General features: G+C 68.6%; 1 protein-coding gene across 7 annotated transcripts; it reads right to left on the minus strand.

The window, feature by feature from the left end:
- Positions 1-16: 16 nt before the first annotated feature.
- On the minus strand, positions 17-13,160 carry DENND4B (DENN domain containing 4B). Of its 7 annotated transcripts, none has more exons than XM_045983032.1 (28): positions 13,007-13,160; positions 11,484-11,823; positions 10,709-10,961; positions 10,029-10,098; positions 9,658-9,827; positions 9,324-9,568; positions 8,991-9,057; positions 8,840-8,898; positions 8,380-8,524; positions 7,959-8,134; positions 7,733-7,833; positions 7,260-7,475; positions 6,770-6,915; positions 6,336-6,475; positions 6,130-6,256; positions 5,537-5,743; positions 5,132-5,260; positions 4,228-4,405; positions 3,809-3,976; positions 3,196-3,584; positions 2,983-3,105; positions 2,673-2,842; positions 2,439-2,580; positions 2,032-2,268; positions 1,441-1,558; positions 1,187-1,352; positions 1,035-1,099; positions 17-927 (listed from the first exon to the last, which is right to left on the minus strand). In XM_045983032.1, the coding sequence occupies exons 2-28, from the start codon at positions 11,798-11,800 to the stop codon at positions 782-784; spliced, it is 4,470 nt and encodes a 1,489-aa protein (XP_045838988.1). In that variant the 5' UTR covers positions 11,801-11,823; positions 13,007-13,160; the 3' UTR covers positions 17-781. The 7 variants fall into 7 exon arrangements, with proteins under 7 accessions (XP_045838988.1, XP_045838983.1, XP_045838985.1 ...); XM_045983027.1 differs by lacking the exon at positions 13,007-13,160 and adding an exon at positions 12,503-12,960; XM_045983029.1 differs by lacking the exon at positions 13,007-13,160 and adding an exon at positions 12,382-12,960.
- Positions 13,161-13,524: the final 364 nt, after the last annotated feature.

Genomic DNA, 13,524 nt, shown 5'->3' on the forward strand with positions numbered 1-13,524 from the left:
GAACAGGAGGCAGAAGGAAAAAGACAGAAGCAGCTTTTACTCTATTTACATCCAACAAAACTTCGCAAGGAACAATCCTTACTGCGTAGCCAGGGCCCTGGGCGGGTGAGGCATTCCCCACAGCGGAGGAGATGGGAAGGGTCAGGACTGGGCGGCCCCGGCCCTTCCTGAGCAGAGTATGGGGCTCCCCTAGCTCCCTCCTGACTTTACAAACCACTGAGCCATGGTGCCCCGTTTCCCTTCTTTTTCATCATCCCTAGGAACCTCATAAGCAAGGGGCCGTGGTTCCAGAATAAATAACTGAAAACACGAACACTAAGGTAGGAAGACCTGACGGAGAGCTTTGGGCTACTTCAGCAGTTCCGAGGAGGAACGACTCACTGGCGGAGAATGACATCCCTCCCTCATTCAGGGCAAAGGCTCAATAGCTCTGTACCTTTCCAGTTGTTTTTTAAAACAAAAACTCAGACAACGACCAGGGCAGTGCAGATCGGTGGGTACCCTGGAGCAGAGTCCCCGGCGTAACCTGGGGAGAAACAGCTGTGCCAACTCCCGCCAGGCCTCGTACAGCATCAGCATGAGCAAACTGGGCAGGCTGGAGATGGGGACTGACTGCTGCGGACAGCGGGTCCCTCTTCCTGCTGCCCACATTCGGAGCCTACAGCGGGGCCTGCTTCCCGGCCCGTTCCCAACTCCTCCACGAAAGGAGTAGGAAAGCAGGGCATCTCCAGAATCCGTTCTCCCTCCCCTCCCCAGGCTGGAGAGGAGAGCTTAAGGGTCCCTAGCATTCCAGAGGTGCTCCAAAACACTTGCGACAATCAATGGCCTTGGGGGTGGGCATCTGTGCCCGTCGCTGCCTCAGCTCCTCCTTGCCCATGCTGCCGGCCAGCTTGTTAAAGGCGGACTTATACTTCTTGTCGAAGGCCCCTAGGAAAGAGCGTGGAAGCAGGCAGGGCAACGGATTACAATTCCAACCCCCCAACACCGGGCGCCCGATACTTGTAAACTCCTCAGCCCCCTGCCTGCTCCCTCACCGATGTCCACGTGGTCCTTGCCCAGAGCAGCCATTGTCAGGAATAAGATCTCACGGTAGATGCCCCTGGAGTGGAGGCAGAGGGTACGAGTGACAGAAAGGGGGTACGGAGCCGGGGACAGGGCAGGGACCCCCCGGATGGGAGCAGCGTACCTCTGCAAGTGCAGACCACTGGGAGGTGGCCCTAAAGTCTCCAGCAGGAGCCCCACTGCCTTATGCACCTCGTTGAGACCCACATGGCGCAACACGGCCTCCAGCAGCTCCAGGCCAAGGGCTGCAGGGATGGGGCCCGGCCACACCACCCGCTGCGGGATCTGGCCTGGGTGAGGGAAAGGGAGGTGGCCAGATCACTGCGCCCTGTGGGCATCACCCACCCCTTCCCAGCCTAGGCTGGACGCCAGACTCACTGTGGACCCTCCAGAGCACGTAGAGAGGGGGGCAGCTGCTGGGATCCGGGGTCAGGATGTCCCACAGCAGCCGCACCTGCACAGCCGTGGGGTCAGGCGTCAACCAGGGAGGCGGGGCCTGCAGGGGCGGAGACATGGGGCGGGCTCAGGGGACAGCTGGCAGAGGGCTGGCAGAGGGCTGGCAGAGGGCTGGCGAGGGACGCTGCAGGCTAGAGCCAAAAGGAAGAGGGAGAGGAGCCCTCGGGCCCCCAGGGGAGTGCGAGCTCTCCAAGGCACACACTTGGTCCTGGAACTGCTGCGTCCCTCGTCCCTAAAAGCTGCCCGGAGCCTAAAAGGTGCTCAGTAGATGTTGGCAGAATGATGCCACCATCAGGGAGTCACCAGGTAGGAACCAGGCACTACATGGGCATCGAATGAGCCTGGGCACTTAGGCTGTTCTACAGATGAGAAAATGGAGGCTCGGTTGTGAAGTGAAAAGGCCAGGGGTCAGCCCAGGCCTGTAACTCGCTCTGCAGGGCCTGAGGGACAGACCCAGAGGCGAGGCGCACAACACCCAGCAAGCACCAGCAGGGGCCACGGGAGGGCACTGACCTGCGAGGGTGGGGGGCCATCACAGGAGGCCAGCACCAGGCATGGCAGAATACTGGGCAGACGCAGCCGCTGGAAATACCACAGAAGGTTCCAGAAGATGATGGGGTGGGCAGCAGGCAGCTCAGGCAAGGCCAGAACCTCACTGCCCTCATTTTCCACCAGCGACTCCAGTTCCTTACGCAGCACCAGGGGACTCAGGTACGCCCAGGCACCCCCATCGACCCGCCGGGAGGCAGCCTGTTGGGCACAAAGAGGGAGGACGGTCCCATCCCCAGAACCCTGCTTCCCACTGAGCCACCACAGGCCGCAGCTCCCAAGATGCCCCATACCCTCGATGCCCATCGCACCCCACCACCGCCGGGCAACAGGCGTGGACCCCCACCATTCTCCTCTGGCCCAGCCCTTACCCCTGTGTGCCCGTTGCACAGCTGGGGCTCATCCAGGGCAAGGCAGAGCCTGCGGTCACTGAGCACGGGGCCTGGGCCCCCAGGGACGGGAGCATCTTTGCTGCTACTGGCACCAGTAGGGACAGGCTTGGGGCTGGGGGCGCTGCAGGGGGATGACGGGGGTCAGCGGGGGGGTCAGCCCCAGAACTCCTGCCTCCAAGTCCCGCCCATAATACTTCCCCCCGCTTTGGGCACCTGGGTCGGGAGTCAAGGGTCTGGACGCTGAGCAGGGGCACAAAGGGGCAGGCACAGAAGGGGCACACTGTGTTGAGGTTGGAGTCGTCGGGCGCCCAGCCAGCCATGATCTCCTCGTCGTACACCAGCGAGTCACAGGCGCGGCACAAGGAGCAGCTGGAAAGCAGGATCTGCGGGCGAGAAGAGCCCCCGCCCCAGGCTCAGGAGCCCAGGCTCTGTCCACCTGCCCCAGCCTCTGCCGCACCAGAGGGAAGGTGGGGGAGCCTGCACGGGGCTGTGCGCCCATCTGTGCGGCAGGGGCTCTCCTCACTTCCAGGGAAGGCGGCTGCGAGGACCCAGGGGTGTCGCTGAGGCGCTCCGAGGACCGACGCAGGCCCAGGCTGCTGACGGAAGACTCGGAGAGGTCCCACTCGCTGCCCAGAGAGGCCGAGCTCTGCCACGGCAGGAGAGGGGCACTCAGTTGGCGCCCCGCCCCCGCCCAGGCTCTGTCTCCAGGTCTCTGGCCCTGCCCCTCGCAGGCTACCTCGGACGCTGTGGAGCCAGGCCGCTCCCGGGGGCGCAGGAGGCTGTCCATCGGGCTGCGGCGGGCCGGAGGCGGCAGCTCAGGGGGCAGCTCAGGGGGCGCATTCCGAGAGGCAGGGGAGCGGCGGGAAGGGGTGAGCAGCTGCTGTAGGCGGGCGCCCAGCCCTCGTCGCGGGGTGCTGGTCTCCTCCTGACGCCCACCAGCCTTGGGCGCCCGCCCGCTCAGCCCTTCCAGGGCTTCTGCCGACTGGGCGCTCAGAGCTGAGCCCGAGTCCTCTGGGCTGCCTCCAGGGGCCGGCTCCTCGCCGGTCAGGCTCAGGTCCGAGAGGCTCCCGTCGCGCCAGGGGACAGGGGAGCCCCGGGGCTCCAGCACCCCCAAGGCCTCTATCACTGCGGGGCAGACACAAGTCAGAGAAGACAGAGCCTCGCCCATCGTCCGGGAGCCAGGGAAGCACAGCCCTCGCCCGCAGGAAAGACAGCAACCCGGGCGAGGCACCCCAGCGTCCACAGCACCCCCCCACCCCGGTCACCTCACAGCCTGGCTCCGCTCTCCCCTTCTCCCTGCCCCGCGGTAAGCGAAGCCAGCTGTGGGGGCGGCTCCGGCAGACACTCACTGTGGGCCACGCCGGCCTCCACGGTGGGCTGCGCCCCGCGGGCACTGCCCAGACTGCCGCTTTTCACCAGGCGCCCCGCGGGGGAAGCCAGGTCCCGGAAGCTTCGACCGGCCCAGGTGGTCTGGCGCTGAAGTGGGCGGGTGGGGGAGGGCCGTTCCAGGCAGGGCTCTGCGGAGGACCGGGCCTCGGCTGAAGACAGCCAGGGAGAAGCCCAGCCCCAGCCCAGAAAAGGGCTCCTTGCGTGGGTCTGGGGTTGGAGGGCTCCCCCCAGGCAGAACATCCTCTCCTTTGTTCCCAGCCAATTGCGGCATCCCCATTCCCAGGACACCCGATGCCAACCACAGGGTCAGCCCCCGGCTCTCTGCACCTCTCCCCGCCGGAGCCTGGCTGCTCGGCCCCCAGCCCAGTCCCGTACCCACCTGTCCGGCCGCTGCCCGCCTCTCGTGCGGCCGCCTCCTGCTCCTGCTCCTGCCGCCGCCGCCGCCGTTCCCTCAAGGGCTGGCGGAACTGAGCAGCCCCCAGGACCACGTTCCGGAGCTTGGCCCAGCGCAGGCGCCCACCCGGTGTACCCGACAGCCACTTGCTTTCCAGCACGGCCTGCCAAGCACAGTGCCCATCAAGATGGCCCACTTCACGCCCGGACCACAGCCGGATGGCCGCTGCCTGCTCCAGGGGCGCCTGGCACCCAGGGGCCACCTTCCCCTGCAAACATCCTGCCGAAGGCTCGGCCAGGAGCAAGCCCACACGAGGCAGGTGGCAGCGGCCACCTGGGCGAGATCTGGAGGAAACCAGAAGCTGTGTGGATCCAGCTTCGTATCCAGACTCTGCTACTTAGGCAGTATATGGCTTTGGAAAAACCTTTTCGCTTTTCTGGACGTCGACGAGTTTCACCATGTAAAAACCAGCTCAGTTTTGTGGTTAAGGACCCGAGCACAGGAAACGTTGCTGTGCCTGTGTCCCATGCCCTGAGTCCCTCATTGCCTCCCTGTGGAGCCCCGGACCAGCCAGCCGCTCTCTGCAACCTCACCGCCCCCCAAGAGATGCAGGGGCCGGGGGCGGCCTGCAGGAAAGATGAACAGAGAGCAAACGTGGGAGGCGCAGGGACCGCTGGCTCACGCCAGGACTACCGTGGGGAGGGGGCCGCGCTCCTGGTGGGGGCCCAGGCGAGTGAGGGAGCTGCCCGCAGGAAGGGACGTGCCCGGTACAGGGGCGGACAGCGGTCACGGCCCGGTCTGGGGCGGGGTGGGGGTGGGGCGTCAGGGAGCAGCACCCTCCCCGTACCACCCCTGGCACTGACTGCCCCGCCCCGAGCAGACCCCGAACCTTGTTGTAGTAGCCGTAGGTGATGGTGTTGGGCACGACACCCGCCCGCCTCATCTCCAGCATGACCCGCACGGACAGCACGGGCTGCCCGTAGTGAGAGCAGAGCTGCAGCAGCACCCGGTAGCACACCTGCGCGGGGCCGGAGGTGAGGCCGCTCCCCTGCCCCCCGCCCCGGGCTCAGCACCTCCCGCCCCACCCCCCCGCCAGCCCCCGGGTCTCAGCCGCCCCCCCCGCCAGTCCCCAGGTCTCAGCCTCCCCCCCTGCCCCCCCGCCAGTCCCCGGGTCTCAGCCTCCCCCCCCCCGCCCCCCCCAGCCCCCGGGTCTCAGCCTCCCTGGGTCCCCACAGACCTCACCGGGCCCGCTCCCCCTGCCTCCCTCCCGGGCCCCAGGCGCACAGGCCCCCACCTCGTCGGGCAGCACCACCTTGCGGCTCTCCATCTGGCGCAGCACGTGGTAGGCCGTGTGCAGGGCCTGCACGCGGGAGGGCGCCGAGCGCACAAAGGCCGGCAGACACAGGAACCACAGCCCGTAGCAGTGCCCCAGCAGGCACCGGGCCCACAGCTCCGGCACCGCTGCCGCCCTCTGCGCCGTCCGCTGCGCCACCTTCATCTCCTGGACGGCGCAGGGCACACCCGGTAAGGACCGTGCCAGGCCAAGGCGGGTCTCAGAACGGTGGGGGAGACGCGGCCCCCTCCCCCGAGGCAGGGCCTGGGCTCCGAGGGGGGCAGGATGGACGCTGCACCCGGGGCTCGGTCCCGGGGCCCCAGGCAGAGACGCCGAGCCCTCAAGCGTGGACGGGGCCCCGGCCTCCGGAGCCTGGGAGACGAAGGTGGCGGCCACGACGGCAGGGCCGGCCACAACGGCAGGGCCGGCCGCCAGCGTTTCACGGGCCAGGCGCGCTGAAACCTGCTAACGGTAGCGCAGCCTCCCTGAGTCTGCCTCACAGCTGAAGAAACGGCCCAAATCAGGGGCCTGTGCGGGGCCCACGTCCTGGTCACCTGTTTGGTCCGGCGAGGGGCAGGGCTGCTGGGTGCGCTACGGGCTGGGCCGGGCACGGGCAGCGCCCCGGGCTGCTCCCGCGGGGACTCGAACAGCTCAGGCCGCAGCTCTGGGAACCCGTCGTAGCTGCGGGGGCGGAAAGAGGCAATAGCAGGGACCGCCAAGGCGAGGGCGGCCGCAGGGGCCGGGAGCAAGAGGCCCTCACCAGTACTGTGGGGGGGGTTCGCCGCCCTCAGGCGCGGGAGGCTCCTCAGGGGGTGTGATAAAGACCGTGAGCTCACTCCCTGACCGCTCCTCCAGCTCCACCAAGGGCGTCAGCTCAGGCTTCTCCTGCTCCGGGTGGACCTGCGGCAGGATGGTGAGGCTGAGCGTCAGGACGGCAGGCACCGTGGGCGCCACTCCCAGCTGTCCAGGAGACGGCATCGCCCGGCAGCACTGTGACGGGGAAGGGGCACGTGGGCCCGGGCGCCCCCGAGGCCCCCGAGATACCGCGGGCGGCGGGCACGGGTGGCCGGTGTGTCTGCGAAGCCAGCAGCGTGCACCGTGTAACTGCGGCGGGGGGCACCCCAGCGCGGGCCAGGGGTCCAGTGCTCGGAGCAGCAGCAGCAGGGAGCACGCAGGGCGGACGGCGCCCAGTACCTTGTCGACGCAAGAGTCGAAGAACTCGAGGGCAGCGTGCCGCGCGGAGCCGAAGGAGCACTCCTCGATGAACTGCGAGAACATCTGTGTGCGCAGCAGCTGGCAATACAGCTTGTGGCTGGAGCGCTCCCGGGAGCGGAGGAAGCCTGGGGGGGAGGGTCGTGGGGGTCAGCAGGCTCCTTCCCCCAAGGCCTCTCTTGGGCTCCTCAGGCAGGACGCCTGCGGGGCCCAACGTCCTGTCTGTCTGCACCCAGGGCCTCAGACCGGGGTCCCTGAGGTCAGGTCCCCAGGGACAGCTTGGCCCCAGGGGCACCGCACCCAAGCCCTGGGCCCCCAGAGGGCAGGCCGGTGCTGGTGTATCTCAGCGCCCCGACTCCAAGCCCAGAAGCGAGCAAGCGGCCGGTGCCTCTAACGCTGCCCATCGCACCCGTTTCCCGGGGCCCAGCACCCCTCCCCTGCCAGCTGCCCTCGCAGAGACAGGCCTCCCTACCCTGCAGGAAGAAGAGGTTGTCGACATCCCGAGCCCCCTCGGAGGGCGCCCGGGTGAGCGGGCGCAGGAAGTCCCGGTAGCCCTTGAGCAGACAGGCCATGAAGCGGAGGAAGGCTCCCTGGACCTCGCGCTCCAGCCGCGCCCGGCGCCCGCATACCGCCTCGTAGTCCGTCAGCAGGAACTCCAAGGACGCCTCCTCCTCAGGCCCAGTGTATGCTGGGGACCGGGGCAGCGGGGGTCAGGGCCGGCTCCGGCACCCCTCGGCGGGCACGGACCGCAGCATCTCCCGTGCGGAACGTTTCAAGCCGCCCCAGTGACCCGCTCGCCCTCCGCCCCTGCGCACACAGCGCTCCCGTGGAAACCCCGATACCGCTAAGCTCCTCAGGGAAGGTCTAGCTCTCCCCAGGCCTCCCCATCTGGGGGCTCAAGGTCAGTGCCGGTTTCCGGTCCCCACCCTAGCCCAGGGTTCTCACTCTGGTCCAGCTGCTGGTACAGGCTTGTCAGGGCGGCCAGCAGAACCTTGTAAGGCCTGCGGGGCAGGGTCCGAGGGGACAGGGGCTTCTTCTCCTCGGTCCTGGGAGATCCGCAGAGAGCAGAAGGGGCTGGGGGCAGCTCGCCAGCCTCCCCCGGGCTCGCGGAAGGTTCTGCGCGCACGTGGCGCGGCTCCCACCAGCCCCGAGGGAGGCCCAGCGCTCTTACTGGAAGAGCGCGTTGGTGTCAAGATCGACGCAGATGACGTCAGCAGGTGGGTCATGCAGGTCGAAGTAGCTGGAGTGGATCCCCACGATGAAGGGCACGGGGGCGCTCAGCACGTCTGCCAGTGCCAGTGGGCACAGCGGGATGTAGGGGCACTGCCAGTGCAGCGGGAAGGTCATCTGGGCACCAGGGAGGGAGGGAGCACCGGTGAGCGGGGGCTGGGCGGGGGAGGGGGGGCGGGCTGGGCGGGGGGATCGGAGAACTGCCCGCCACGCCTGCTGTCCGGAGCCCGTGCCCAGGGAGGAGGCCCAGGGACACCCCCACCCACGCCCCCGAGGAAGCGAGAGGAAGTCCAGTCGGGTCAGGAGTGGCTGGGGTGTCTCGCAGGTGGGAGGCTCCCGAGGAGGGAGGGGCTGGCGCTCACGGAGACCAGGGCCTCGCAGACGCTGGTGAGCAGGTCTGGCCGCAGGGAATGGACCAGCAGCTTGTGCTCTGTGAGCACGGCCAGCAGCAGCGTGACAGCCCCCTCGGGACCCAGGCTCTGCAGCAGCTGCAGGAAGCTCGCGCCGCTGCGGGGGGGGGGGGGGGGGGGGGGCAGCAGGGGGTCACCACGGGCCCTGGAGACCCCTCCCCAGACACCGGGCGCAGAGGCCACTGGGGCCTGGCCTGGCGCCTACCGGGTCCTTGGTCATCATAGCACCCTCCCCCGGGGCCCAGGCTCTGCAGCAGCTGCAGGAAGCTCGGCTGCGGGAGGGGGGGGCAGCAGGGGGTCACCACGGGCCCTGGAGACCCCTCCCCAGACACCGGGCGCAGAGGCCACTGGGGCCTGGCCTGGCGCCTACAGGGTCCTTGGTCATCATAGCACCCTCCCCCGGGGCACATACCTGAGGGGCAGGGGTGAGGACACCGGCTGGCAGAGCAGCAGGTTGTCATACGGAGACATCTGGGAGGCAGAGGAGCAGCAGGTAGGAAGGAGGAGGCCGCACCTCCCTCCCCTCGCCGCCACCACCCTGCCTGCCCGGCCTAGGCTCCCACCTGCACCAGGATGCGGGGTCTCTGCGGGGAAGGGAAGGGCACGTTGTGAATGAAATGAGAGATGTGCCTGGGGAAGAGACGGCTGCGGGTCAGAGGCAGGCTCCCCCGTTCTCTCTCCCTGGCCTCCCCGTGCTTCGGCCACGAGAACTCATACCCCGAGCTCGGAGCACAGTCCCTCCTGATTTCGGGCCTCCCCGCCCCCCTGCACGAACCCCACAACCCTGTCTGTGCTACGCACACCCGGCCGGAGCTCCCACCACCCTCTCCCACCGGCCCGGGGCTCGCCAGCCCTCCCTCTCGCCCCCTTCCCAGCAGCCAGGCAGCTGTGCTCACGCTTCCAGGGGCAGGCGGTGGGGGCCGGAGACAGAGTAGCGGTAGAGGAAGGTGAGGAAGGCGCGGAAGGCAGGGAAGGCCGGCCAGCGGGACAGCACGGCGATGGCCCGGCGGCTGCGCACCGCCCGGCCCCGCAGCGGCCGGCCCCGCTCCACGGCACTCAGCAGGCCCAGGGCCCGCGCCTGCCTCTCCGACAGCCGGGCCCTCGGGAAGGCCTCGTAGAACTGCAGGGCGGCGCCGTACACCTGGGGATGGGGGTGGGGGGGGTGGGGAAGAGAATCGGTGAGGCGGGCTCGGCAGGGCCGGGACCCCTCAGCGCACTCGGCACACCCACCTTGTCACCCGCCGCGCCCGTGAGCACGAAGGTGGAGAAGACGGGCACGGGGTACTTGGTCTGGGCAGGCCAGCACTCAACAGTGGCTCCCATGGGCAGGCAGAAGACGGGCACGGACTTGGGCAGTGGGAACGCCTCGTTGTCCTCCTCTGGGTAGCGACCCAGCAGCTCTGCGCCCCCAGCAGAGGGGTGTGGGGACGGACCGAAAGGAGGAGGGTCGATCAGACTCGGCAGGGATTCGGGGACGCCAGAGAAGGGCCCAGTGGCAACGGGGAAGTGGGTTCTGGGCACACTGAGGGTACCAGCCAAGAGGCAGCAGGAGAGGGGGACATTAAGGACCAAGGGCTTGGAGGGGCACAGGGGCCACTCACCTGCCTCGTAGACCAGCGTGTTGGCCTTGGCCAGGCCCACTTTGTAGCACAGGTACACCGCCGGGCCCCACTGTCCCAGAAATGACAAGAGACAGACACACAGCGGACAAAGATTTCTGGGCGTCATCTCCTCTACCATTCCTTTGTCGTCTTTTCAATTTTATTTAAAAGTTAAAAATTTTTTAAGTAGGCTCCATGCCCACCGTAGAACCCAAAAATGCAGGGCTGGAACTCACGACCCTGAGATCGAGTCAGACGCTTAATTGACTGGGTCCACCTACATTGCAGGGGCCTCTTGTCTTTAAAACTCCCGACAATCCTGGGGCATCTGGGTGCCTCAGCCGGCCGAGCATCCAACTCTTGGCTTCAGCTCAGGTCCTGATCTCAGGGTCATGATATCGAGCCCCATGTCGGGCTCCGGGAGGGGCATGGAGCCTGCTGGAAATTCTCCCCCTCTTCCTCTGTTCCTCCCTTCTCTCGCATCTCCCTGCCCCAATAAATAAATAAAATCTTCAAGGAAAAACCTCCCAGCAATCCTGGTCTCCCAAGGCTAGAGTCACTCCTCTGGGCCCACCCTGGGCATCAGAGGCCCCAGTGGCAGGGTGCCCTCTGTGCCCCGTGCCCAACCCCCATGCCAGCACCGTGCAGGCCTCCGCTCCCAGCCCCGGGGCCCTGCTCACCATGCCAGGGTTGAGGTTGCGGGCCAGTCGGCAGTAAGTATGAGGCGTGCCCTCGCCCTTGCTGGGCAGCACCAGGCAGAGGTCAGTGATGCCCAGGGCATGGAGCCCCGCCCCCTCTGCTGCCCGGCGGCAAGTGAGGTAGGTGCGGGGGTGTCCAGGGCCGGGAGGGGCCAGGTTGGCTGAGTGGCTGTAGGGGGTCGTGTCCAGCACCTGGAAGCCAGGCTTGGGTCGTTCCTTCCCTTCATACAGGACCCTGGACACAGAGAGCAGGCATAGACGTCAAGGTCTCAGGGCAGTGGAGAAAGACCCCAGTCCTGCCAGATCTGCCCAACTAGTCCTACCCACCAGCCTTGCACCCTCGGCCCTATCAAACTGGGCACCAGGGCCCACTTCCTGCAGGGCTCTGCCCTCCAGAACCCTGTGCGTCCTATCCTGCACTCGGCCCTGCTTCTCGGTCAGTAACCCCCTCTGCAGCCTTCCGTGGCTCTCCCACTCATTCCTAAACGCCCAGGGGAAAAGCCTCCACTTACAGACTCCGAGCCAAGTCCCACTCCTCGACCACCCTATGGGGCGGTGCTCCTTCCCTTCTCCAGGGGGGCTCAAGACCCGGCCCGGACCCCACAGCTAGCCAGCGGCCACACTGGTCCACGGCCCATCTCCGTGTACGGACCTGGTGAGTCCACCTCACCAGTCTCCGGCCTGCTCTGTTCCTGACCGCACCCCAGCCCCTGCCTGCCCCCGCCTCCCCTGGTGCCCGCACAGGAGGGACACGCACCCCAGCTCAATGAGGGGGGGCTTGTCACGGCCCCTGCGGTAGCAGATGGCGGGCTGAGTTCCCCCCAGGAGGCCAGCACTGAGTTCCAAGGGGTGGCCCCCGGCCGAGGCCTGGATGCAGGTGTAGCCCTGTGGGACCTCCTCGCCCAGCGCCCTGGCAATGACTGCCACGTCCGTGATGGGATCGGCCGGCCGGGGAGCGCGCAGGGGCCCACTAGGTTCGGGGACACAGGTCTCCTCCGGGATGGGTGCTCCGTTCCCTGCAAGCCCAGCTACCACGAAGTAATCCACCAGCCGGGGGGGCCGCTCCTCCGCCATGGCCCCCCCCTCACTCACTGCACCTGGAACAGCGGGGGAGGAGATGTGAAGAAGCAAGGGAGGCGACCAAGGGGCCACCCTCTGCTCCCTCCTCTCCTCAGTCCTTCCAAGGGGAGGGCAGGGTCAGTGGTGGTCGGCCAACCCTGAGCTCTCCCGCCTGTGACGTCACCAGGCAATTAAGGAGGCCAGGACCCTCCCTCTGGGTGGCACCGGCCCACTCCCCCAGGCAAGCCCAGCGCCGCTGCAACGCCCACAGCCGCCGTGGGCTCTGACCCCACACGGCTCCCCTAATCCCTTTAAAGGGCCACCCGGCCTCACTCCTGTAATGGCCCGCAGTGACATCATGCCAACCTGGCCGTCTGTTTGAAGGGTTTCTGACCTTCCCACTCTACTGATGACATCATCAGAACCTCTCGGTCCAGCTAAGGTTCTTAAAGAGCGCACCTCTGGGTTTTCAGGAGGACCCCACGGGGTTCCAGGAAGGCCCACAAGACCCAAGTTTTCGTGTCTTTTCCGCAGACTCAAGTGTCCTTGCTCCTCCCCTGTCCGCTAACCCGACGAGAAGCCCAGCGCCCTCCCACCTCCAGGATCCTGAAGTTAGGTCGGAGCCGCCGCGGGACGCAGTCCCGCCATCCGCCCTCGTTCGCGGGGCGCAGGGAGAGAGCCGGGCGCCCCGCGGGCCTCCGCGAACTGGGTCCTCACCTGCCGCCATGGCCCAACCCGAGAGCGGGGGCCCCGGGGCGTCCCCAGAGCCCGGGGGCGCCGAGCTGGGGAGCAGCTCGGCGGGAGGCTGCAGCGCAGGGCCGGAGGCACGGGGCGCTCGGGAGGGGAAGGGAGGGCACTTCCCGAAACCCGCGAGGGGAAGCTGCGCGGGCGGAAGTCGGCCCCGGGGCGTGCGGCGGGGGGACCGCCGGGCCGGCCCGCAGCCGCCCTCCGCCTCCCCCCCCCCCCGCAGCCCCCCCCCGCCCAGGGCGGCCACCCGCGGCGGGTCCCGGCCCGAGAGCCGCGGACCGGGCGGGGGAGGGGGGAGGCGGGCCGGGGGCGCCCTCCGCCCGCCGCACACCTGCGCGCCCGCCCCTGCCCGGCGGCTCCCCGCGCTTTCACTTCCCCGCGGCGGAGGAAGCGGAACCAGCTGCGCCGCCCGCCGCCCCGCCCGCCGCCCCGCCCGCACCCCCTCCCCGCCCCCCGCCCCCCGCCCGGCCCTACCTGCCGGCCCGCGGCTCCCCGGCCCCCGGCCCGCGGGCGGGCGGCTCGGAGGCGGGCGGCGGGCGGCGGGCGGCGGGCTACCCGGCCCCGGACATGGCGCCCGGCTCAGCGCGCTCCCCGCCGGGCGGCGGGCGGAGGGACAGGCGGCGGGGGCGCCGCGCCGGGCTCGTCCGCGCGCCCCGCTTTCCCCGCGGCCCCCCCACACCCCCACCCCGGCCGTGACCCCGCCGCGCCCGCCCGGCGCCTGCAGCGCGACCCCTGGCGGCCGGGAGGGCCCCCTGCACGCAGGCGGCGGGCGCCGGGCCGGCCCGGGGGCCTGGTCACATGCCGTCCGGGCGCCTGGCCGCGGACCCCGGAGGCCCAGGCCGCGCCGACCCCGCGACGGCCCCACTCCCAGGTCTAGGGCGCCCTGCACTCCCTGCGGGTCCCGGCCGCAAGCTCTCGGTTCCGTCTCGGGAAAAGGGGCTCTGGAAAGAGGAAGGGGAGCGGGCGGCGTGCGCGGTGCGCGAGTCCCGGAG

This window comes from Meles meles, chromosome 17, assembly GCF_922984935.1.
Source record: "Meles meles chromosome 17, mMelMel3.1 paternal haplotype, whole genome shotgun sequence".
NCBI lineage: Eukaryota > Metazoa > Chordata > Mammalia > Carnivora > Mustelidae > Meles > Meles meles.

Coding starts and splice junctions, on each gene's coding strand:
- DENND4B (XM_045983027.1), bottom strand. Junction 7,834..7,958: donor GACACCAACGCGCTCTTCCA/GTAAGAGCGCTG, acceptor CGGATCTCCCAG/GACCGAGGAGAAGAAGCCCC. Junction 4,406..5,131: donor CCTACGGCTACTACAACAAG/GTTCGGGGTCTG, acceptor TGTGCTTGGCAG/GCCGTGCTGGAAAGCAAGTG.